The sequence below is a fragment of the Labrus mixtus genome, chromosome 11, assembly GCF_963584025.1.
Source record: "Labrus mixtus chromosome 11, fLabMix1.1, whole genome shotgun sequence".
Lineage (NCBI taxonomy): Eukaryota > Metazoa > Chordata > Actinopteri > Labriformes > Labridae > Labrus > Labrus mixtus.
The window spans coordinates 20,365,511-20,389,981 of NC_083622.1; the positions used below are offsets into that span (position 1 = coordinate 20,365,511).

The following is a 24,471-nucleotide window of genomic DNA, read 5'->3' on the forward strand; positions in this document are numbered from 1 at the left end:
TGGGATTCAGGTAAAAACTGCAACTTTTAAAATCATGAACATGATGTTTCCATCTGGATGAAACAGTGGTGCAATGTGGCGTACATCACGCTTTTTACCCTCATTAAACAGGATAAGGAGGACGCGAAGTCGTTTGGCTGGGCTTGATGTTTACAGCCAGTCTACCTTATCATACTTCAGTACTTCCATTTGGTTCAGGAAATGGTTTTGGTTTGTTTACTGGCAGTCTGGTCCTCTTTTGTTCACTGTGGAGCTGTAGAAGATACGAGGTCATTCTTGACCCACACCTCCATCTAGTGGAGGAGGAGAATACAGCATCTCTTTTGCGCCTATATGATTTTTAACACGAAGGACTTGGCTTGTAACAATGATAGTTTTAAAATGTTTCTTCAATGTTCTGTGCTATAAAACGTTTTTATTTTTTATATTCCCTAATCATTTACTTTGTACTTATACACAGCAAATCCATTCATTTACAAATTAAAAACTCTTAAGTAGTTTTACCAATGTGTGTGCAGCTTCCCTTCCTTCAATCACCCCTGGTAACAAAAACGAAGTGTAAAGTTAAATGTAGGCTACTATTGGAAAGCTAACTTGACTTAAGGTCCTCTTGTGTAGGAGGGAAAAGACAAGTGTAAAAATAACATATCTCAATAGCTGTTGAAAACTGTAGCCAGAGCAACCGGATCTTATAATCCCAATTCAACTGAGATGAGATTTTTTTTTAATTGACTCCAACCAACTCTGTATTTGCAACAAGAGGAGAGGAGCAGCAATGTCGCAGTTTGGTGAGGAAAAGACCTTGGGAGGACCGTTTTCATACAGCTGAGGGAAAACTGACAAGAGTGCACAGGCCACGGCATTGAAAGCACCCAAGTGTTTACGCTTTCCCTTCACTGCACTGAGCCACCCTCCAAAACCTGACAATGACACTGCAGCACAAATACAAACTCACTGTGTCTCTTATATGAAGCTGTGCTTAGGAAATGTAGCCTACACGATTTATAGTGAAACCATACTTTGTCTACAAAGGTGGGAACTATTTCTCGGTTAAGTGGTGTACTTCTGCTTATCTTGTTTACCTCTGAGCAGGGCAAGTGTCGCTTGTAGAAGGTGGCTGAGCGTTTCCACCAGCACCCCGCCCCCCTCCTCTCTTCCTCCAGTCCTGAGAAAAAACCGACAGAAGCAAAGAGGAACACAGCCACACTTAGTACAGCCGACAACTCAGGAACCTCTTGAAATGTCCTTGTTTTAATTATCCAAATAAGTGCTTTTCTTTTACGAGAAAAGTTTGCATGTCACGTTGCTTTCTTTGCTTGAGTAACAACAAGTTAAAAGTTTTAAGCAAAGTTCGGCTCACTGGACGGAGACAAAGTGTAACCAGTTTGTTGGAGGCTGATACACGGTAAGTGTTTTTAAATGATATCCAAATTAATTAACTTAATGCATCTTCTGTAACAGAGTTGCCATATAAATACAGATAGAAACGAGTTTAAAACCGCCAATCTGCAGGGAAAGACGTCTGGGTCCACATGTTTTTGTCTTGCAGAAGTGTTTCTCTCTCTAGGTGATTAACCGGGTATCCTGAACACGACTTCCAACCCCCCCAATGTACCAACACTTACGTGAACATGTGGCTACTTAAATTCCGCGAAGTCACCGCCAAATTTCAAGGCGCAAGTTTTTTTGTTGTTGTTTTTTTTAAACTGCGTTAGTCTATGAGTTGTTGTTGTTGCCACGGTTGAATCCTGAAATGTTACGCCATATGAGAAGTTATGTGCAGTTTCTGTTTGTAGGCTTCTAAGTGGTACTTCAGTCACTGCCACCAAAAAACTCTTTAAAATGCTCTGATGTGAAGGCTATCGCGTTAATTGGCGAGAACTACGTGAAAAGTCATTGTAATCTCTTCCATCCAGGTTATATTTACCATATAGGGCCCAGGTCTGTTTTTTTTTTCTTAACATCATTTCTTTGACTCAAACTCATGATGAAGCTACAGAGTTAGTAACGCTAACACCAAAATAAAGTTTGTTTTTGGAAAAGAGAAGCTTACAATTGTAGAAGCTACTGGAACCAAAGACTGACATGTATGGAAGTAGCCTGCTATCATATGGGTTATACTTTAAGGGTTAATTTAACCTATAAACAACCCGTATTTCTAATTACACACCGCCAATGTAACTCCCACTTTATTGTAATCCACGCTTGTTTATTCCTTGGAGTGTTGTTTCATGGGCTTTTTCCCTGCAATCTCCCCATTATGTTCCTCTTCATCACTCAGAAGGCCAACAAACAAGATTATTGGATTGGTTCATGTAAGAATAACTCGCCCTGTATTTGTTTGATTAAACCTGATTGGCAGGCCTTTGTTGTTAATCCTGCTCCTGGGGTTGAAGCGTTCCTTTCTCTGAGCCGTAGCTCCTTGCTCACACCCCCAGTTTAGTCATGCATGAATCCACAGGAGTGCTTTGGGCTCTGGAACAAACTACTGCTTTGATCGTGGCAATCTAAAATATTTTTATTCCACTGTGTTGATTCTGCAAGTGGTGTACATGTGTTGTCTTTTGTCTTCCAGTTCTTGGGGTTCTATTTGTTTTATGTGGCAGTGAAACAGAAACAAAAACTTGGGTTGTGCAGGGAACTTATATTGAGCACCTTCTGAAAGCTCTTTGGCGGTAACTGTAGACTGTACACAGACTATTGGGTGTAAGAGAATCTCAAAGAATGTTCCAGATACTTTATAGAAAGACAGCTCCAGGTGGCCTCATGTGCCGTGCGTAAACTAGATGACCCAACCAAAAGATGACCAAGACCAGTGACCTAATATCACTCGCAACTCAACACCGGCCTTGCCTCGCACCCCTCCCCTGCCAAGTCCCATCAACTGAGATGTAAGAGCCTGAAATAGACCCTCTTTCCTTTCCCAGAGTCTTCCGCTGTCCTATCTCACAAAGGTAAAAATATTGCTAAATAAAACGTGTACGTTCATTTACGATCTCTTGCAGCTCTGTAAAACAACAAGTAGCCCTCACTAACCTTAACATGGCAGGCTCTCTGAAGAGTTTGAAAACAGGCTCCCCTTTTGTAAACAAAAGCTGTTTCAGTTGCTGCTGAGTTATTTAAGTCCAGAGGGAGTCGGCGAGCTACAAATTGTTATCTGTAAATCACATCAAAAAGCCTCAACTTCCTGTCACAGCAGCACCATACCCTTTTTTAAAACTACAACGACCCAAAGTGTGAGCACATTTTTCTAGAAGCTTTCAGATGAAGACTTTTATAAGTAACTAGGTGTGTGCTTTTTATCCACAGGTACGATGGATGTCCTGATGTTAGTGGTGCTCTGCTCCTGGCTGGCTCCTGCACTGGGTGAGCATATTGTTTTTTGTTGAAACCCGCCTGTGTGAGAATATTGTTGTTTTTTTTTTGTTTTTTTTCCAGTTGCGTCTTCTTTTCTGTAGCTTTGATTTGATAAGTTCCTCTGTGCTAAACAAGCTGCTGTGTCTGTATAACAGGATCAGGGTTTGGTAGGGAAGTGGCGGGTAAGTTTGCGGCATTGGAGAGTGCACGGCCGTTTGATTGAAGTTACATTTTTGGTTGATGCTTGTCTTATTTTTCTTTTCATTTTGCCATGCTCCCTTTTTGTTAAATTTTTTGATTGTTAGCAGTGTACAGAGGGAAGTTTTCCAATTTAAAAATCATTGTATGTCTGTTCCTCTGACAAAGAACACGTCAAAATAGTGTAAATGTTTGCTTATGCTGCACTTTAAGCAATCACTTATTCTGACTCTTGCCAAGTTTTTCCATTGTTGATTCAGGTCCTGGGCTTTGGTTCTCCTCTCTGTACGCCCTGCTTGCCGTCAGTGGAGCTCGATGTTAAGCAGCTTTGCCTCTACTCACAGCCTTTTCACCTCCTCTGACACTGAGTGCTGTTAGTGTCAGACCTTATTTTAAAAGCTTGTCAGTACAAATATGGTAAAAAGTGTTCTTTGCATTAAAGAGGGCGAGATTAACAGTCATATGTGCTGCCTGATATTGAGGTCAGAGATAACTGTAGCTCTCTTACCCTGACTCTGCAGTAAATAGGATGTGTATATTATTATGCAGCACAGCATTCTCTATCATTTATATGTGTCAGATTGATTGACTCGCGCATATTGATAACGTGGTCTTTTCACTTTTTCTGTTGATGAACTGTTGGAATGAGTTCGAACAGACAAACTTCACTTTTTATAAGATGAACAGATTAACATTTCACTCGTCAAAGTTAAGAGATAAGCACGGCTACTAGGACTGCCTGACATTTAAAAAGCCGCACAGTCTGTTCAATATTTTAATGAGAGCTGTTAAAAAAAAAGAAGAAACAACATTAATGATGCAAAATGTTCCCGAGCACGAGCAGAAAAGTATTTATCTGACCTCCAGTGTGCTTCTCCAAGGTCACATTGCTCTCGATCCAACACTGCTGCTAAATAAAAAACACAGTATTTATGTCTTAATTATTATTCCAAGTCCAGTTTTCCCTAATTATTCTGGCTGTTTACTCCATCACCAAACATAAGGCAGAAATTGTGTTTTGGCCCGTACCCAAATGCAATATGCTCTCTAGTAAGATTGCAAACACCCATGAACACAGCCGACGTGTTTTTCCACATGGAGAGAAGAGGTGTGAAAGAGCAGATGTGTGTGTGTGCTTTGCCATATCCCCAAGTGCATGCAGTAAAAAAGTATACACACAAAAATAGTGGAGAGAAGAACCATTGTGTTTTTTTCTGCAACATGGTGCTGAACACTTCCATAGGATGGTGGAGAACGTGGTACATCTACCCCCCTTTTTCAAAACCTTTGCATGCACGTCGAACACATGCCATGGATCTTGAATGGGTTTCTGAAGAATGTGTCATGCATAAAAGTACATTCCTATAGGAATGCATGTAATGCCCATAAATACAAGTAGGATTTAGAGCTTAGCCTTTTGGCCTCTTTGACGGCTGAATTCTGTCCACTAGCACACAACTTAGCGTAACTGTTTTAGACCACACTTCCACTATTCAGTATTCTGATAACTAATGATGTTTCTTTTCTTCTTCCAGCGTCAGGGGGCGATGATGAAAAAGGTGGGTATTATTTGAGCAGAAGCTCAGAAAAGTCAAATTAAGAGAACCTTCTCTCTTGTTATAGCCAGCATGTGAATTCATCCTGGAACTAGAGTGGCTAATGACTAGATGAATGGCCGAGGCTCGAAAACTGCTGAATGGCTGTCGCATCACAAGCTCTCTGTGAAGTGTGTGAGCCGCTAAATCTGCTTCTCATTTGTTTCCTCTCTCTGTTCTCTCCTGACAGACTATGACAGCGCTTTTGAGTACGGTGAGTGTCGAGCAGGAAAAACTTGTCCTTTTTAATGGCCGACTATCTGCGCAGGAAACATCTGGGAGGTCGAGAGAAGTTTTTGCATTTTCCACTTGTTTTTTTTTCCAGGACTGATGGGAAAACTTTCACCCCAAGGCCAAACTTCTAGGGCAGTCCCACTGCAAATACTCCTAATCCTATCCTCTGCAGGCTCTGATTTTCAGTCTTATTCAGGCAGCAAAGTGAAAAGGCGCACTCAGATCTCTCACTGCTATGTTGTGATTGTCTGCCATAAATTGTGTTGTTGTTGTCAGCTGTGACATTATTTAGGCAAGAGGCCTTTCAGTGACAGTGTTCTCCATACTCGTAGTGTACTGTTTCAGAACACAGACCACAGAAACAGTGGTTGTGATCCTGAGGTCAGGCTTCTCAGGGTCCCAAGATGTGAACAGGGATTTGAAAAGAATGTGTAAATCCTATCAAACAAAGTTCTGTTTATTTTTCTTTGACTTCTTTGGTCTGATCTTTTTTGGGAATGTCTGGGTGCTTTCATCTTCTCGGGTCTGGAAAAGTGAATCTAATAAAAACTTGAGAAGGAAAAATAACTTTTACAAGAAATACAAGTAAACAACACTTAGTTTGAAATGAGTAATATCCACTGAAGAATATACTAAGAGAGAAGAGAAAAACTATTTGACTTCATCAAAATTGTAGTCAGTTTTTTTTTTTTCTTTTTTCTTTTTGCTGATGTCAGTAATTTAGCCAGGGTTACAGGCGACCCTGGGGTCACACTTTTTGTGACTGCAGCCCACACTGGTTTGTGGTATTCATTGTGGGCTGCAAATCATTTCTGCAATGCTGCTCTTGGATACAAATGCCGCCTCACAGAAGCCTTTGAGCATAGCATAGTATTCCGTCAACTATAAATGTTGATGGTTTAACATTTACTCCTGCCCGGTTGTATATTATTTGATTTCATTTCAGATTATGAATCTCTGAGGATCGGAGGCCTGGTGTTTGCAGTTTTGCTCTTCGTGATGGGTATCGTCCTCATTGTCAGTAAGTGTTTAACCCCGTCACATACACACACAACAGATGTGTTTATTAGGATCTCTATTAGCCTTGGCAAATGGCCGCGGCTACTCTTCCTGTGGGTCCACTATGTGCAATGCTGAGCATTCAGTGTCACCACACTGTGATCCCTGAACATGTGAGTTCTCCATGTCACATTCTCCCAACTTTGTGCGGTGCTGCAAAACAAGCAGGCTTCTGTCTACCTCTCAGACACAAACTGATGCTTCTTGCACAATCTCGGCAACACAACACTCCTGCAATCTCGGTGTCACTGCAACTTGCCCTTTCTACCTTATCCCTTTCCTCACTTCCAAGGTTCCTCCTCCCTCCTGCCAGTACATTCTGTCAGTGCCAGTGGTAGCCCTGAAAGCTAAAACCAAAGGATAAATAATTCATTTGAACCCACATAGTCTGCCAAACGTCTAGCTTCTGTTAGTTAAGATCACTTAGGATTACTTACTGCACTCTGTGAAGAAATTGGTGTAGGCAGGGAAAATATTTTATAATAGAAAAGGTGATTAAATGTATATTTAAATGTATGAGTAGGTTGATAGATGAATCATCAAATAAACATATTTCCAACAGATAACAGTAAAAGTTATTAACCTTGTTTGTAGGCATTTTCAATTTCCTAATTTTTTGCCAAAGAAACATAAAATGCATGTTTACCATTAATTTGTAAAATGCTCCTAAGCAGCATCCGTAGTCGTATTTAAACTTACAGTGGTTATCAAAGTTACCAGTTTAGGTTTTCTAACAATGGCAACAGATTGAGTAAAGTGCTGTTGAAACAATGAAAGTAGTTGGTACAGTTGGATTTAAAGGTTCAACGTTTGTGAAAGGATGACAACAAATGCTACCCATGAGCAGAATTTTTAGAGACAGAACATTTAATTGAAAGACATGCAAATACTGGAAGTTTATTGTTTGCGATTAAAAAAAATATTTAAAAATAATAAAAAAAACACCAACAGCAATTTGGGACAGTATTTGGCTCCTCCCAGTGTCAGAGTGAGTGCATAGCAGATGTGTATTAGCTGTCAGGATCAGCTTCTTGTCGAGAAGTTCCCAACTTTATTCTTAGTCTGGACAGCATGCCCTTTCTTGCCATGCCAACTATCCCAGCACGTGTCAACAACTGTTCTGTGGGCCAATCAGGACTTAGTTAAATTTGAATGTCTTTACTAGTAGATCAATGAAGAATGCAGCATTGAAGAGCCTCTGTGCTATTAGTTAATACATCAAATCGACTTTTCATAGTGGGAGGGGATCAAGTTGCTGAAGGCTTTTTGTGAATGTATGGTAGCGTGGTAAGCACTGTTCTTCTGTGCTGTTTTATAGGCAAACTGAAGTGGGTCTAAATAACAACAGAGGTGAAATGTTTAAACTCTTCTTATAGACGTGCGTATTATGCAGATGCTGCGAGCTGGAAGTTGTTCCAAAAAACTGGCTTGTGTATTTTGGGCAAACAACTAAATTTTGCTCTGATTTAGGCACATGAAGAGAGTCTTGAACTCGTGCCAATAAGCTGCTAGCTTATAAAGCCTCGCAAGGCTCGCAGCCCAGATGGGCTTACTGGCACGAGCTCAAGACTGTTCATGTACCTATCAAGTCGTGGAGCAACATCCTCCTCCTCTAGCCATGTAGGTGGGGTTTGGGGTGTAACGCTGACTGTTGACGCTCCTTGCGATCTGTTAATAAAATCTCTTATACAGCACCATAGCCCCTTTTTTGTACCTGTGTGAACCTTTTTTTGTGTTTTCCTTCAATACAGGTCGAAAATGTACCTGTTCAAAGAGTGATAAGCACAGGTAAATCCAGACAGAATACAGAAACATCCTTAACTGTAATAAAAAATTATGATAAAAATTGCAAGGTTTCCATCAATAATGATTGATTTTCCTCAGGTCCAGAGGTCCAGGCGTGGAATCAGGAGTTCCAAGGGGTAAATATTTTTTCTTTATTTTAAATTTAATAGAGCCTGACCAATTAATAATTAGCATTATAAGTCACTATCGGTATCGGCTAATTTTAGCGCAGATGTGCACACATATTACTAGATTTATTCACCAGTCATATAGCATTTCATTTGAGTATCTTTGTGTTACACTAGCACTTGCTTGCATTTGAGGGTTCAACGCAAAAAAAAAACATGTATATCTATATCTATCTATCTCTACAGATCGAAGATAAATCTAAGAAAGATATCGGTCGATATATCAGATTTCTCTATACGTAATATCAGCATTGGACCCAAAAATCTCATATCGGTCGAGCCTTAATACTTAATAAGTAGGACATTTTTTTATGCGCATCAAGTTCATGCACTGCCCTTTTTTCAACTAACAATGATCCAATCTTGTCCTGCAGCCTAGAAGACCCAGAAGCAGAGATCAATGAGGATCTAGTAAGTATCTTCTGAATAACTCCATTGAATTTGTTTCACAGCAAGATAAAGAAAATCACACTCGTCTTTATTCTCTTCTCCACAGTGTTACTGACTGTTGCCACCAAGGGGCAGCAAACACCTTGATCACAGCTGAGGACAATCTTTCCACAAATACACAAAGCTTCTTTCTGTTTCATATTCATATGGTTATTTTATAAATGTTTTTCCCGTCAATAAATTTTACTAGATAATGTGTCAACTTTATAAGGCAGCAATAGTTTGATTATCACGTGTATTTTTCTATGACTTTCAGTTTGATACCAAATAAATAAACCAAACGTTTTAAAAAGCTTTTGTCTTTTGTTTGAATGCAATCATTGTTTCACTTTGTGTGCCGTTAATGGTAGACCAGTGAGTAGTCCTGTTCTGCTGCACTGCTGCTTGTGCTGACGCTGCAGACAGTTCAGTTACACATGCAGGAGTAACTACCAGCACTGAGGGCGTGAATGATTTATGTGCTGCATTGTGCAGCTCTTAGAGAAGGCTGCCTTTAAAGAAATGCATTTCATTTTACCTCCCTCCACATTCACCGTCGTTCATTCTGCAGGATTTGTACCATAGTGAGTCTGGCAGCCTCTACAAATGTTAAAGCTGTGTTTTCTCCCTGCAGGAACAGGTTGACTGCACTGCACAAAATAAACTGTAGCAGGTTCTGCATGCCAGCTCTGGTCCCTTTAGTGAAATAAATAAGAGATATTTTTCAAGCTCAAGCTCCAATGTGCTGATAAATTCTGGCAACTATTTTTATTATTTTTTAACTTATTCCCCAAATTACTCACACGGGTCAAACAAGACTGTAAAGAGATGAAAATTGCTCGCCTTGTAGTACTATTATTTGGTGTATAGTCTCATCTGTGCTGACCCACTACCGCATGGAGTCGACATAATTGCAGATCCTTACCCCACCTCTGTGACTGCAGTGTTTCACTTTGGCCACCAGAGGCTTCCTGCTGAGTTTACAGAGATGCTCTGAAGCAGCTCTGCTTTCTTTCCTGTTCAGCCTTATCCAACCTTTTACTGCAAACCATCAACCTGCTAAATCACTGAGAGACGGAGCTCTTCAGCATCTCTGCATTGCAGCCATGGCAACCACAGGTTTGATTGTTTATTGTTTCTTATTTTAATCTTTTAATGGTTATAGATTCAAAAAGTTCCAAGTGCTGCAGCTTGTATAATTTAACTTGAAATTTGATTTAGATGAATAAACTCAGTAACGGTTTTTATACTAATCTGTAAGTAGTTTATTAGCCTGCTGCATTGTTATTACATTGCCAATAGCTAATGTTTTGCTTATGCATGATTTAGGGGTGTAGCAGAGGGAGTTCTAAACTTTCACTTGGATAGCAATATGAGAACAATACTAATACTATACTAAATATATTCTTAAATACTTTTGTCTCCCAGACTGAGCGGCTTTGTGGAAAGAATGACTAACTGCCAGCTCAGCCTTTAGGGAGTGAGGGTTCAGCAACATGCAAGCTGCATTATTGATACCCAGATATCCAAACAATCTGCAGCCTGGAACACACGAGGATTTTAAAGATCCTTTTTTTTTTTTTTATTAGTAGAATTTGATTGGATTTGTTGAGCTGACTATTCAAGTGGTTATTTAAACTCAAAATCATGTATTGAACACTTTTTAGAATGCAAGACCATTTTTCCCCCCTGCTGCTGTGACACCCCTTTATCCTGCTGCTGGCTTGTAACCCACTTTTTGCTGCTGCATCTTATTCTGCTGAGCAAAGATGCTGCATTGAGCTCCTCTCAGTGGAGCGGGGGGGGGGGGGGGGGGGGGGGGGGACTCCTGATGAGTTAAGGAGCCAAGCCTGCAGATTGGAGAGCTGCAGACCTGTATTGCTGTTCATGGTGCTGCACTCAGCATGAACACCTTCACTTATGATGCTCTTGAACTGATTAGACTCTTTCTTTGCAGAAAGCATGTTTCCAGATCGAAGTGACTTTGACTATGGTAAGATCTTTTCACCATCTACTTATAGTTCAACATTTAACGTGTTGAAAAAAATCAAGTTTGTTTATTTTGCTACAATAACTACATGAACATCAATTCATAAGGGTTTCATCATTGAAGTCCCCTGCTGTTTTGTCCTTTTTAGACTATGAGACACTGCGGACCACAGGGGTTATCCTTGCTGTTATTATGTTTGTCTCTGGCATTTTAATAGCCTTGAGTAAGTTTAGAGTTTTATTATCACTTGAATATAGAGACGTTCATCACCTTTACATAAGCATCTGTATTTTTGTAACTAACTTGTAACTTCCTCAAACAGGTAAAAAATTCACAAAATGTGTAAAATCCTCATCCAAGTAAGAGTTGTGCAAGCCTTAGTGGATGATCGCCTGTGCATGCTGTATGATTTTGACTTTAAGGGGGTTACCCAGCTAACATACAAAAAAAGAAACAGACACATTTCTCCACTATTGTTCCTTGACTAAACCTGAGTTTCCCACAGCTTTTCCTCTCCCTGCCCTGGATGCCTCTTCTGTGAATCCCCCCTCCCTGATCTGCAAAACCGCACCTCCAACACATGAAAGAGTTTACTCAGAAATACCATGTGTGACAAATCACAAGTGGGCGGTGCTTTTATCTCATCTTTATCTCAGTGCTTGATCTTGAAAAGCAATTTTGACACACTCCTCATGTGTTGGTGGTGAGTGGGCAGTGAATATTGTCAGTCTATCGCATGTTGCTTATATGGCAAGACGAGAAGAAAGACGAGAGCTGCTGTCTGAGCGGGATAAAACGCTGCATTTTGGTCTCTGGATGTAAATCAATTATTTTAGAACTCTGTGGCTTCAACTCAGTTTTGTAATCCAGATCATAAATTACATTCAATTTTCAAGTTGACGTTGTGGCCACAGTTTTCAAACTTTGAAATCAAAGTAAGAAAACAAACTAAATGTTCCCTTTTATTTCTTTTGGCAGTACCAACTCATCTGGTACCCAAATTCCAAAGACAGAGGGTGAGTTTACTGTATTGGAGGGGGCAGTTGAAGGTCATTCTGTTTGTCAATACTATAAATCTATGTGTAATATTTTCCCTCTTTCCATGCAGTGCCTCCTCAAACTGTATAGAAAATACTGAATGTTCTGGGGACAGAGGAAGTCGGCAGAGGAGCCACGCCAGCAGAAGAAACTCAGCATGGTGATGCCTACTGCCTCTTGGCTTACATACCACACTACTTGCTGGAAGATCAAAAACAGGGTTTTCAAAATGATCCTTACCTGAATTCATGGAGTCTATGCCAATATATTCTGTAAAAAGTCCCCATGTCAGCAAAAAAAGTATATCAATAGTTTGCTGTGTTTTGCGTTCGTGTTGGATTGAAAGCTTGTCTAAGACAAACAATAAACATCAGATACTCATATTCATGAGCCTTCATGAGGCCCTTTTAAGAAAAATATTTCTTTTGTCTGTCTTTTGTTTTACCTCCAGTGAAGAAAATACTTACAAGCATGATAATATGTATCTTTAGACCAGAAGAACTACATACAAATAATTATAATAGCTTTTTTTTTCCTTTTTGATGTTTCTACATTTTCTGAGTCTTTTAAAAATGTATAAGTATAAAACATGACAAATGAACAAACGAACCAAAAGTAACTTGCCAAAATGAAACCGCAATAAATAGATGACAACATTCAGAAACAAACAACATTTACTCGTGAATCTTTTTAATTTTAAAACTGCTTTAAAATACAGTAATGGACAATTTGATTCAGTGTTTTATCATCAGGTAAAGGTATTGAATATATAATTCCATGTGAAAATGACACAATGATACCACTGTTACAAATAAAGGTCCTGTACTCAAACTGATCAGTGTCCCTAAAAATCTCATATCATGTGACATTATGTAATCTTCTATTAAGAGAATGGTCTACTGATGGCAACGGTCTTTTCACTGTGCTTTACAAGAATGAACAGAGGTGACATGAAAGTGAGATAAAATCTTATCAATGACTCAACAGTCAAATGCAAACCTCAATTCACCCGTGATCGTCTTTGTCATTGTAGTAAACATCTTAAATATTGTTCTTGATTGATTCATGCTCTCTTGTGGAATACCCCCCCCCCCTCCCCCACCACCACCACCACCACCACCACCACCACCATATTCTGCTAATTTCTGTAGACAACATCAAAACAAGCTGATGGAATTTCAAAGACAGTGTTATTGTACTTTTAGTCATGAGTCATGTTTACAGTTTACAATGTACAGTCACACAAACTGTCACCACACCCACTCATATGATGTCTCTGATAAAAGCACTTTCTTTGTCACATCAGGTTCACATACACAGCCTTTTAACACAATAGTTGTTTTTTCACAAAGAAAATAAATGTACCCTGTGTTACACTAATAAGCTTGATGCAAAAGACAGACATGAATAATAATATATTATTCTTACCATGGGCATACATGCTGACTGAAATCAAAAGCATCATGCAGTGAATCAATATGATCACTGATCATGATGGGGGGTTTTCAGGAGAGAGTCAGAGGACTTTCAGAGACATGGTCCTGAAGGTCAAACAAACGATTTCACAGAAATCTACTTTATAATGGGAGTGTATATAGCTTACTGGGAAAGTCAACATTACTCCACCTTTCACAGCACTGTCTTTACCTTCTATTTTTTTTCATCTAGGAATTTAATAGACATTGATAACAATGATGTTAAAAAAAACAATTACAATAAAGAAATAAATACATGAATGAGTATGTCTATAAAAAAAAAAGAATCAAATGGTGTGAGAACAATGAATGGAGGAAAATGTGAATTTCTTCATCTATATGTAAATACAATGAAATAAATAAGTGATTTCAAAGTTACCTAATACATTTTAAACTGTATGCACTAAAGCATCATTTGTGTAATCCAATGTGAATTCTAACCACTGATTAATCAGCTACATTGAAAAGAATATGAAAGCCACAGACTCCCAAAACAAAATAACAATAGTTTCACTCCCCTTCTCAACAGAGGAAACATCATTCCCTCTAAATGGGGATTACATATGGTTTTAAATCATTCCTGGTCCTGTAAGGACACGTTACGTCGACGGGAGGAAGCACTTCGTTTCTTCAGCATGAGCTTGAGCTGGAACACAGAAAGAAAGACGAAAAGATGAATTAGGAAGAAAAAGGGATGATAAAAGTGTAACAGCAGGGATAAATGGTGCACATTTTTGAGGCTCACCTGATCTCCCTGGGGGCCGCTCTGCAGCAGGTGAGCCGGCTGGTCATTCTCCAGGTTGCGGATGCTGGGATCGGCTCCTCGGCTCAGCAGCAGCCGCAGGATCTCCTCCTGGTGGGGGTTACCATGGAGACCGGCTGCCATGTGTAAAGCTGTGTGACCATGAGCCTGTGGGGGAAATGTGGGGAAAACACCAGCATGACTCAGTCTGTTTACAGTCAGGCATGTGTGAAGTTTATATTCATTAACAAACACACAAACAAATGCATGTTTGTAACCCGGTTATGAGTGTTATGTGCAGTGTGAGACTCACTTTCAAATTGACAAAGTCTTTCATGTTCTGCAGGGGAATCCTCAGCAGATAATGCACCAGATCAATGTTCCCCTCCTTCACAGCCAAGTGAAGCAAGGTCTTGTTGCTTTTGATTTCCTGGAAGTAGAGAGTCAGACTGATAAACTTGCGTACATGTAAAACAAGAGAGAGAGAACAAAAGAGGGAGTAGGGTTGGGAACTTGTGCTTAACTGTAACTCTATCAAGGTTAGATCACACCTGGGCACTCCCCCCGAAAGGTCAAGCTTTAGCATAAAGCACCTGATTGCTGTCCAACTGATTACTAATCTGTCGATTCATCAACTACTACTTTTATGAGACATATTCACAGGTCTGTTACATGCCTGTTTCCCAAGCAGCTCACCTGACGTTCAGAAAAGAGAGAGAGTGTTACTGTACCTGGCTGAGCAGGGATGCCCCCGTTCTAAGGAGCATCTGCACACAGGAGAGCTTCTCTGCGGCCTTGTTTTGAAGATTCACATCTGCCTGCGTGCTGCTGGACAGAGCCTTCATGGTGACGCTGTGAGAAATGGCTGCACAGTGCAGAGGAGTCATACCTGAGGCAACGGAGAGGGCACTGTTATATTTGGATTAAGGCTCCGGTGGTTTAAAGTGTTCTGATTTAGTAATTCAAACTTGGTCAAAAATACAATGTAAGGCTAGGCTAATCCAACGTGCCTGTCATCTTAAAAATGTTTTCAAACATTTGAATCAGGTTTATTGGCCATGTATGCTTACACACACAAGGAATTTGGCTTCTGTGAACTGTGCTCTCAATGTACAAAAAGTACAACATTGAATATAACATTAAAAAACCAAGACTAATGTATACAAGGCTAAATTTGCATAGTTATAACAAAAAAAAATGAATAAGAAAATGCATTTCTAAGTTAAACATTGAGTCACCTTCAAAATTGCGGGCCTCCAGGTTGACATCCGGCCTGCTAGACAGAATTTCCTTCAAAATAAAAATAATTATGTTAAGGTTGCTTTCTTAAAGATAAAGATTTTTTGACCAGATGGGTGAGTTTTGCCAAAGTAATTTAATATTTTTACGCCTTTACCTGCAGAACCACCGGTAAGCCATAGTGGGCGGCCAAATGGAGTGCAGTCTGTCCTTTAACATCACAGGCGTTGATATCCGCTCCTAACAACAGCAGATCTTGCACAATCTCTGGCTGGTTTGCCGTCACAGCCACAAGTAAAGCAGTCTGCACAAACACATGCATATTTTGTTTCAGGAAATGATAAGTGACATGCAAAGGTACTCGCCCTCTGTGGAATTTTACAGCCCGTATCCCCTATTACACACAACCCTAATGAATTTAAAGCTCCTGTGAGGAACTTTCACTTTGTGTTGATTTTAGTGCCCCCCTGTGGTCATATCTTCTCTCTCTTTATCTCGCTTGTCCTGTGAATGCAGAAGTATTGTTTTCTGAGAGTGAAAAAATGTATCACTCAATGTGAATCTTTGCTGTGGAAAACATAAACAATGGCTGTTTCTGCTGCCTGCTTTTGACCCAGTGGTAGCAGTTACAGACTATTATAATCATATTGAAATACTCAGTCTTCTTACGGATGGTCTTGTTTTATTTGGACCATTTTTTTGTAGGTCCAAATAAATGTCTGTCTGCTTCATAACAAATTAAAAACTCCTCACAGGAGCTGACACTGTCAGAAAAGTAAGATCATCTGACCAAAGATTTCTGTCTGTCCAGAGGTCCAGGACGAATTTATATGGGGACCGGGCCTTTTCCATATGTGTCCCAAAACTATGTAACTAACTTCTGCCCCTTCACCCAATTATCTCTCAATATTGAGATCTTCAAGAATATTCCTATAACACACTTCTCCTCATTGGCATTTGAGTAACTACTGTATGATCTTTTGTTCATCTTTTGTTTATGATTTTAAAAAATACAATGTGGCACTATAAGTTGTATCCTTTCTCTGTTCTTACCTTTCCCTTGTGTTCTTTGGCATCCAGCTTGTTGACATCCCTGAGCCTCTCTGCTGCGGCATAGGCACACTCTCTGAGCCCCTTGGCTGTGTAGATGTGCAGGATGCTGTCAGAACAAAAGCTCATTATGAAACAGATTTAAGACAAGGCTGGAAAATCTTAGTCAACCCCACAACCAGTTTCACTCTTTTCCCTTTTCACAGTCGAGTTTGTCTTATCCAAGTTTCTAATCATTGAGCATGAGTGTCGGACTCATTGACATCTTTTGGGTTTCTTAAACTTCCTAGACAACCAGTCTGCATGTGTGGCTCTCACTTTTGACTAAAAACGAAACCCTTACAGAAGTCAATACATTTTGCATTAGCATATTATGCATATGCATACTCTCTGAACAAAATATAACAATAGTGTGTCTGCAGGCAAATATTGAAAGAAAATTAGCATGGTTTTGAATCCTTAAAGGGGACATATTATGAAAAATCCACTCTGACAGTGTTTTTGAACATATATTTGGGTAACCTGAGTCTCTACTGACCCACAAAATGTGAAAAAAATCCATCCAGACTTTTGTTTGTAGTCTGTATATAAACACCTAGAAAAGTGCTCCGTTTCAAATTTGCTCAGCTTGCGATGTCACAAGCTGGATTCTGGTAAAAAATGTTTTTAAAAAAACCTCCCCTCCCCTGATCTCCACCCATGGACTCATTCCCCTGCCTAGAACAAAACTTTTGCGCTGGTCTGTCATTTTTAGTCTTGGGACAGAGGATTGATGTCTATTGATGTCATTGCATTTAAAGAGACACACACACCAAAATGGAGCGTTCTGAGAGATCTGGTTTATACAGAGTCACAAACCTCCTCTGGTGCTTGATTCATGTTATATTTTGACCAGCCCAGATGTTTCATTTAGACCGCAGGGGACTGTTTGAAAAGGTGGGAAAGGGGTATAATATGTCCTCTTTAAGTAAAATGAACACATTAACGCAGGTTTTCATTTGCAGTTTTTTCTGGGGCCCACCAGTCTGAAACACATGTGAAACCGTCCTATAATCACACACATCTCTCCAGTCAGAAGAACTTACGTGTCTCCGTCTTCATCCTGCCTGATGGCTCGGCTATAGTCCATCCCATTCAGCAGCAACCGGGCCTGCTGCAGTTTGGACGCATCCATCGGAGGTCTAAAACTTAGCTGTGCGTTCTGACTGGGAACCAGAAGGGACCAGGAAGAATCCAAATTGGGATCCGTGACTGGCATCGGCTCCTGAAAAAAGATACAAGCTAGTCATTTTAACAAACAACTTATGCATGTACATTTTCTTTTTTTTTCATTTTACTAGCAATAACAGAAGTACAATGTGTTAGTTGAAAGTCTAGGATGATAGGCTTTCTCTTACATATGTCTGAGGCATTGTGTCTCCAAATTCCATGACCTGCTGTGTGTATTCAGATGTCATTGGGTGGCTATAGGCTGGGGTAAAGTTTGATCCTGGAAGGCTGCTGTAGTAGCTCAGTGTAGACTCTGGGGTTGGAGTCCACTGCTCAAAGCTCACCGCCATGTCTGAGTAGCTGCTTGATGCACCTAAAGGGAGATGAGTATGTCCATGAAGGAAGGAGATGAAACACCTCTCTATTAGTGTACAGTTGAGTGATACTTTCATTTAGTCCTTCTCTCGTTTCTCATTAAAAGAGAACCAATTTTAATCCATGTGTTGGGACATTATGTGGGGAAACCCTAACACCCCCTCCCTGGTAAATTAAAAAACAACACTGGGGATATTCTACTTTTTAGTTCTTCAATCTCATGAGTAAAGACCAAAACCAACAAATGTTTCATTGTGTCTTTCAGTGCTTCCCTGCCCTGTTATTTGGCTTTCAGCTGCATGTACATCTGTCCCAAATGAAGATAAGAATGAACATTATAATCACATATACTTAACTCAAAAAGGGGGGGCCCAGTCAGTGGGGCCCAGTTGATTTTTCTGTTTCTAAACATGTGTAAATCGTGAATTAGTAAGAGACTGTTTTCTGTAATTTATTTGGTGCATGAGTGGGTGTGTTCAGCTGCTTGACCGTGTCGAGGAATTGACTGATTAAGCTGCCATGCTGTCCATCATAATGAAGGATCACATAGCCCAGAGCAACAATGAAGCTCATTGCCAAATATCTGGGCTGTAGTTACACAGAAGTCTTATAAAGATCAAGTAATTGTAATTATTTTTATAAAGATAGCCTTTTAGTGTTGTAAAGAAAAGCATGCTACTCTTACCTGCACCGAGAAATAGTTCAGATGAAGACGATTGCTGGGAGATAAAAAAAAAAAAAAGACATAAGCCATTGAATCTTTATGATATCATATTTAGAGTAATGCTTCACTCCTGTTTGTGTTTACTGTCTTACTGTAGCAGCAGTCTGAGGAGCAGGACTTGTGCTGGCTGTAGAGCAGGAGGCCGACACAGAGGACGTCTCACGCCTTCTCTTCTGCTCCAAGAGCTTCTTCACTGTGGGCAGAGTGCAACACGGCTTCTCCTTTGGCGCTGAAAAGACAAATGTGCCAGTGGGGTTCATTATTTTAATATCTGGATGAACACATGTGAACTAAAAGATATGAATGCACTTTTACCAAACAATGAATAGCCTGCTATTCTATTTACTTCAGTCTAAGAAAATAACCCTGCCTGTAATTGGGACAGGCGTCAAGACAAGAAGGACCTTTAATTAATGTCAAACAAAATTCATGCACAGCAAAGATGGGAAAGGCTATGACATTTGTAGATTTCTGTTTGAGGAAAATGAGGATAAACAAGTTCAATTACAAATCACAACCTGCTGCACTGGGTGCTGGGGGCTAAGAGACTCTTATTTATATAATTTCTGAAGTCTTTACCCAGGATCATCATGCAGGAGTCTCTGAGAGGCAGGACTCATATTCTTTGGATGCACACACATATGAAACTCCAGCTGTAACCTTCCTCCACTGGTACGTAAACTAGCATTATTCTGTTTTTCTTGGACAGATGTTGAAGTTCATCTTTATTTTTTTGTGTCTTGCTGCTTTTTTTTCTCTCCAGATTTGAATGTGTAATGCCTCTATATTTATGACATGCCTCTGTGCATCATTGACTAGCAAAAAGGGACTGAGCCATTCATTGATTTGGGCTTTTAAAGTTTTACAGGGTATTCACATTGTAGAAGAGGAGCTTAAGTATTGTTTAGTGTTTTTTTTGTTGGAGATTTCTCAAAGATATCTCAAAAGAGTATTAATAGTTTTGAATTTTGATAATGGAATCTGAATTTAATAACATTAAAATGACATCACTTTGAGATGGTTCTGTCAGCTCAGTTTCTCTATAGGGGCATCTCTCTGCTCTCCTTTCAAAAACAAATACATACATAATAATATGAGTGTTTTCCCTTTGCTATTTAAAGAATAATTTCCATTAAACAGGTAAAGGCAATAAGACAAATAGGAAAAACATAATCTTATCTTCCAGCTTACAAGATATGACCACACAGGTAAGTTTCCTCAGAACTTCACCACGTACGTAAAAAGATAAAGAGTTATTTCCACTGTGTGTGTGCGTGTGTGTGTGTGGAACCAGCCTGCAAAAATAAAACCTCTTCCATTAGGAGCGTGGATCGTGCGGCCGCGCAAACCAGACTAATTCATCAGAAAATCTGTACCATTGGGATTACCACTGCTGATTTTCTATGACATTTCTTCCTGTCTCGCTCCGTTACGCTAACAGAAAGGGAAACCACATCTTCCTGCCTCTGGTGTGTCACAGGCACATCACAGCAACACGTGTTGAGGACCTACGACATGTAGGTCGAACTACCAACATGTCTGGGAGGCAGATGAGAAAAAGAATGACATGTTCTTATGTCCTTTCTCTCTTTTCTTTTATAAAAAGTCTGTTAAAATCGGCTGCTGTGGTGAGAAATACAAGAACAAGGCTGATCTGAAGATAGTGTACTTCTAAAAAAAAAAAAAAAACATATGCAAATTCAGCCTGTTAGAGTGAAATGTACGTTTGTTTCTGGTAGATTTTTAGTCTCGCGTTTAACCTCTCAATCATTAAGCCCCTGTGCCGATGTGTGTGTAACCTCATAGTAAAATCAAAAGTCAATTGATGAGAATACATGACATCATTTAGAACATTTCAGTGTCACCAAGTTTCATTTTCAAGTTCAAAAGGTGTTACTATAGGTTACTGAATCCTGACTCATTTGATCTTTACAACCAAATGTCACCTTTGACCTTTAACAAAGGTGATGTAATTCTGCAACATGTATGACGATTTATGAGCTAATAGAAACTCAAAGAATGTTTTTTGTGGATTTTGAAAGACAATTCAGATATTTTTTGTCTCCAGACATATAAATATGGGAGTTACTCTGCCCTATTCAAATAGGATTTGTGGAAACCCCTGGACATTGACTCATTTTGCGTAGGAGGTTCCGGGGATTCCAATGACCTTTCTCTTTTGGCCTTTCTCTGCACAGAAGAAAGAAGTAGTGCACAGCTAATTTCCTCATTTTTGTGGTCTAACAGACCCAGCACACACAACTTATCACATAATAATGCAGGCCTGTGCTAAAGAAGCAACAAAGCGAAGAAAGTAAGGGTGTCACCTCGCACACTCTGCTTGTCTGGCTTTAATAAAAAGAGGAAATGAAAACAAACAGAGCAGAGGAGGGGGTGTTAGGGTTTCCCCACTTAATGTCCCAACCCATGGATTCACCCGAAATGTGTTTTCTTTTAATGAGAAACGAGAGAAAGGCTTAATGAAAGTATCACGCAACTGTACACTAATAGGAAGGTGTTTCATCTATTGGCTAAAAATCACAGTCCAACTGGTCAATAAGCAGGTAGTAGTACAGATCAGTCTTAGTCACAATCAGATTTAGGATAAAAAGTTCAGAATACAGTCAAAAAAAAAAAAAAATTAAAGCTATAAAACTTTTCTAAGATCCATGTGTATTCTTGTTGGCTTACACATTTTTAAAAAATATCACAAAGAGTCTTTCTTATAATAATGCTACTAAGACAACTAACTACAAATGAATCCTGAAACCAATGACATGACTGTATGCTGCCCAGAACTCAGCTTTACTGAGCAATCAGTAAAGTAAAGGAACACTGAAGTATATGAACAAATAAGACACAAACAAAACATTGACATTCATGCCATAAATAACAAAGGTCGTGTACTCACATTTATCAAAGTGCATGTCAGAAACGGTGTTGCAGTGAATTCTTCAACAGGTCTTCCTCTTGGTCAATGCGCTGTTCAAAGCTGGATAAAGTGATTTACAAAGTCTGAGGAATGTGTGATGATCAGCTTCTCTGAAGTGTCACGGATTGTTGGGTGTATGTCATTTCTGCATGCCGTTCCAAATCTCCGCCCCCAGCAGGTTCACGCCCTCAGGCAAGAGGGGGAAGCCACACGTTTAAATCTAACCACACACGCGCGCGCGCACACACACGCACATACACGCGCGCGCGCGCGCACACACGCACACGCACACACACAAACATCCAAACTAAGGCTGTCTCTTAAAAATGTAGAAGAAACATTTAGATTACTTAATTGAAAATAAAAATGCCTGAAAGGAAAAAAATATATACATAAAGGTCCAAATTCAAAATTTTATTTGAGTAAGGTCACAGAAGCACTGTGAATAAAGTATTTAAATATGTCAAAGCACCTGTTATGTAGAGCAGCTCATTTCTCTGCCTTATGATTATAATATTGGATATGGTACTAATTCCCCCCCTCCCTCCACTTGCATCAAAAATGAACTCACTGTTATAGATCAAGATTGAAGTTATTTAACAAATGAAGATAGTCATTTTTGGTAGTCTTGTCCATTGTAGTATATGATCTGTTTTTGATTACTAATTATTAATGTCTTTGTCAAAATGATTAAAACTTATTTTCTGTAAAGTGAATGTAGTGGAGTTTTAGGTTCACTCAAATTCTCTGAAACCTAATGAGAGTCAGTCAATAAATCAGTTAAAAGACTTTGACTTTGTTGAAAGTTTAAATCAAAATGATAAAAAACGATTAACCTCTATATTTAAAACGAATTAATGAATTAATAAAAGAGGCATACTGAACAAAACATGTTAAATAATAAAATAATACAAATGGAAAAATAAATGTTTCTGACAGACTTTTTCCTGTTTTCAAAAAACACTTTATTATGATGTCACTAAAATCTTTGACTAAGACCACGGAAAGCATGCCTTGAGTTTATAACTGATCATCAAGTCAATGTGTGGTGACTCAATGTTCTCACTGAATCATCATAATAAATAAATCTATTTTCAGCTTCATGAAACCTGATAATGATGTGAGTCAATCAACATGAGCAGGAGCAGGTTTTGAAACATTATTTTGTTTAATAGTTGGACTTCTGTTTTATTTATTTGGGTCACTGATTGGTTGTTTGAAGTAAGTTTCCGTATTAAGACAGGCATACAGGAACATACAGTATGAAAGACCTCTCAACAACACCGATTAAAAAAGAAAAAGAAAACAAATGAAACCTCCAAACAGAGGGGTAATTCCATTTTTCTTTGTTTGTGTTTGCTCCAGTAAACTTTGCCAAAAAAAACAATAGAGAGAAATCGAGAGATTCAAAATAGAGGGGAATTCAACATAATTTAACACAAATCAAATGATTAAATAACAAGTTAGCAAAGTCTTTCATTAGGGCAGTGAATGTAATCAATGAAATTTAAGGTTTGTTGTTCTGGGGAACTTTTGTAGCTTCTTCATAGAGCTAGACAAATACATCCATCCCTTCAGTGTTACTCAGAGGGGCTACACTCCTAATTCCACAAATTAATTTCCAGGGTAAATACAAATAGCTTATTACAAACTTTGCATCTCAATTGTGAGGTATAATTACCTTGGGCCAGCCTCAAGAGGGGAAATGATTTCATTGATAACAATATTGTATTTTCTTACCTTTAGAAAACATAATTAGAGGAGAGAGTCACCATGGCAAAATCTCCAAACAACAAAATCACAGGATGAAAATATAAGTATAAAACTGAAGAATAATATGAGAGGAATTGGTATTGAGAACAAACACTTCCTGATGCTCAGCTGTAGAGGTGTGGAAAAAAAATCGATTTGTGTAATAAAATCTAGATTCTTATCTTCTGAGATTTTAAATAGATTCATAACTTCCAAAAATCGATTTATTTATTTTGGCTAATCAGTCGCCCCCTGCTCAGTGCTAAGGCTAGCTCTTTAACTCAGTACAGCAGAATGCCAAATGGAGCAGCAAGAAATTCAGCCAGTCTCACAGATGACTGGAGTAGATCCTGAAGTATGTATTAATAAAAAAAAATAGACTTTGAATGTCAGACACCCAAAGATCCCCAGCCCTTAACATTTTTAGAGCCAGGACTTTACACAATCACATGATTCTTTTTGTAAAGCATCACCAACTAGAATAGTTATTTGCTATTTGTTTGAAATAAACACAATAATAATAGTAAGGGGGGGGGGGCAACAAGAGACAAACAAATGAAGGAACAAATGAAAGGAAGTGGGTGATCAGCTGGGGGGAGTGTTAAATGAGGCTGAATGCTTTGGTGAACAGGTGGTGTTTGAGGAGGTTTTTAAAGATGACCAGGGATGCAGCAGTGCGGATTTCGGCGGGGAGAGAGTTCCAGAGGGTGGGGGCTGAGGCACTGAAGGCTCTGTCACCAAAAGATCGCAGTTTGGTGTGGGGGGTGGAGAGCAGGCCTGTGGCTGAGGACCGCAGCTGTCGGGACGGGGTGTAGGGATGGAAGAGGTCGGTGAGGTACGGTGGTGCTAGACCATGGAGAGATTTGTAGGTGAGTAGGAGGAGTTTATATTGAATGCGAGACTTGATCGGGAGCCAGTGGAGGTGAATGAGGGTGGGGGTGATGTGCTGCCAGGGCTTGGTGCGTGTAAGGACCCTGGCAGCGGAGTTTTGGACATATTGGAGTCTGTTCTGGGCAGTGTTTGGTAGCCCGAACAGAACTCCATTGCAGTAGTCCAGGCGTGAAGTGATGAAGGCGTGAAGTGATGAAGGCGTGGATGAG

At 39.5% G+C, this 24,471-nt stretch overlaps 2 protein-coding genes and 1 long non-coding RNA gene across 7 annotated transcripts; 2 read left to right on the forward strand and 1 right to left on the reverse strand.

Annotated features, from left to right (window-relative positions):
- The first annotated feature begins 1,188 nt into the window (after window positions 1-1,188).
- Window positions 1,189-9,160, forward strand: LOC132984072 (FXYD domain-containing ion transport regulator 6-like). 5 transcript variants are annotated; one of them, XM_061050714.1, is made up of 10 exons: window positions 1,189-1,405; window positions 3,310-3,366; window positions 3,513-3,539; window positions 5,091-5,114; window positions 5,341-5,364; window positions 6,331-6,405; window positions 8,195-8,231; window positions 8,328-8,365; window positions 8,791-8,827; window positions 8,913-9,160. In XM_061050714.1, the coding sequence occupies exons 2-9, from the start codon at window positions 3,315-3,317 to the stop codon at window positions 8,793-8,795; spliced, it is 282 nt and encodes a 93-aa protein (XP_060906697.1). In that variant the 5' UTR covers window positions 1,189-1,405; window positions 3,310-3,314; the 3' UTR covers window positions 8,796-8,827; window positions 8,913-9,160. The 5 variants fall into 5 exon arrangements, with proteins under 5 accessions (XP_060906697.1, XP_060906700.1, XP_060906699.1 ...); XM_061050717.1 differs by lacking the exon at window positions 3,513-3,539 and adding an exon at window positions 2,282-2,315 and having other exon boundaries at window positions 1,190-1,405; XM_061050715.1 differs by lacking the exon at window positions 1,189-1,405 and adding an exon at window positions 3,133-3,236.
- Window positions 9,161-9,786: 626 nt separating this feature from the next.
- LOC132984074 (uncharacterized) lies at window positions 9,787-12,292 on the forward strand. The gene is made up of 4 exons (XR_009674899.1): window positions 9,787-9,964; window positions 10,803-10,838; window positions 11,814-11,851; window positions 11,944-12,292. It is a non-coding gene; the product is annotated as an uncharacterized LOC132984074 (long non-coding RNA).
- Window positions 12,293-12,989: 697 nt separating this feature from the next.
- LOC132984075 (NF-kappa-B inhibitor delta) lies at window positions 12,990-21,729 on the reverse strand. Its single transcript, XM_061050719.1, has 12 exons — window positions 21,599-21,729; window positions 18,780-18,916; window positions 18,649-18,682; window positions 17,777-17,961; window positions 17,465-17,643; window positions 16,383-16,488; window positions 15,487-15,633; window positions 15,329-15,380; window positions 14,822-14,979; window positions 14,404-14,520; window positions 14,094-14,258; window positions 12,990-13,994 (listed from the first exon to the last, which is right to left on the reverse strand). The coding sequence occupies exons 1-12, from the start codon at window positions 21,612-21,614 to the stop codon at window positions 13,923-13,925; spliced, it is 1,368 nt and encodes a 455-aa protein (XP_060906702.1). The 5' UTR covers window positions 21,615-21,729; the 3' UTR covers window positions 12,990-13,922.
- Window positions 21,730-24,471: the final 2,742 nt, after the last annotated feature.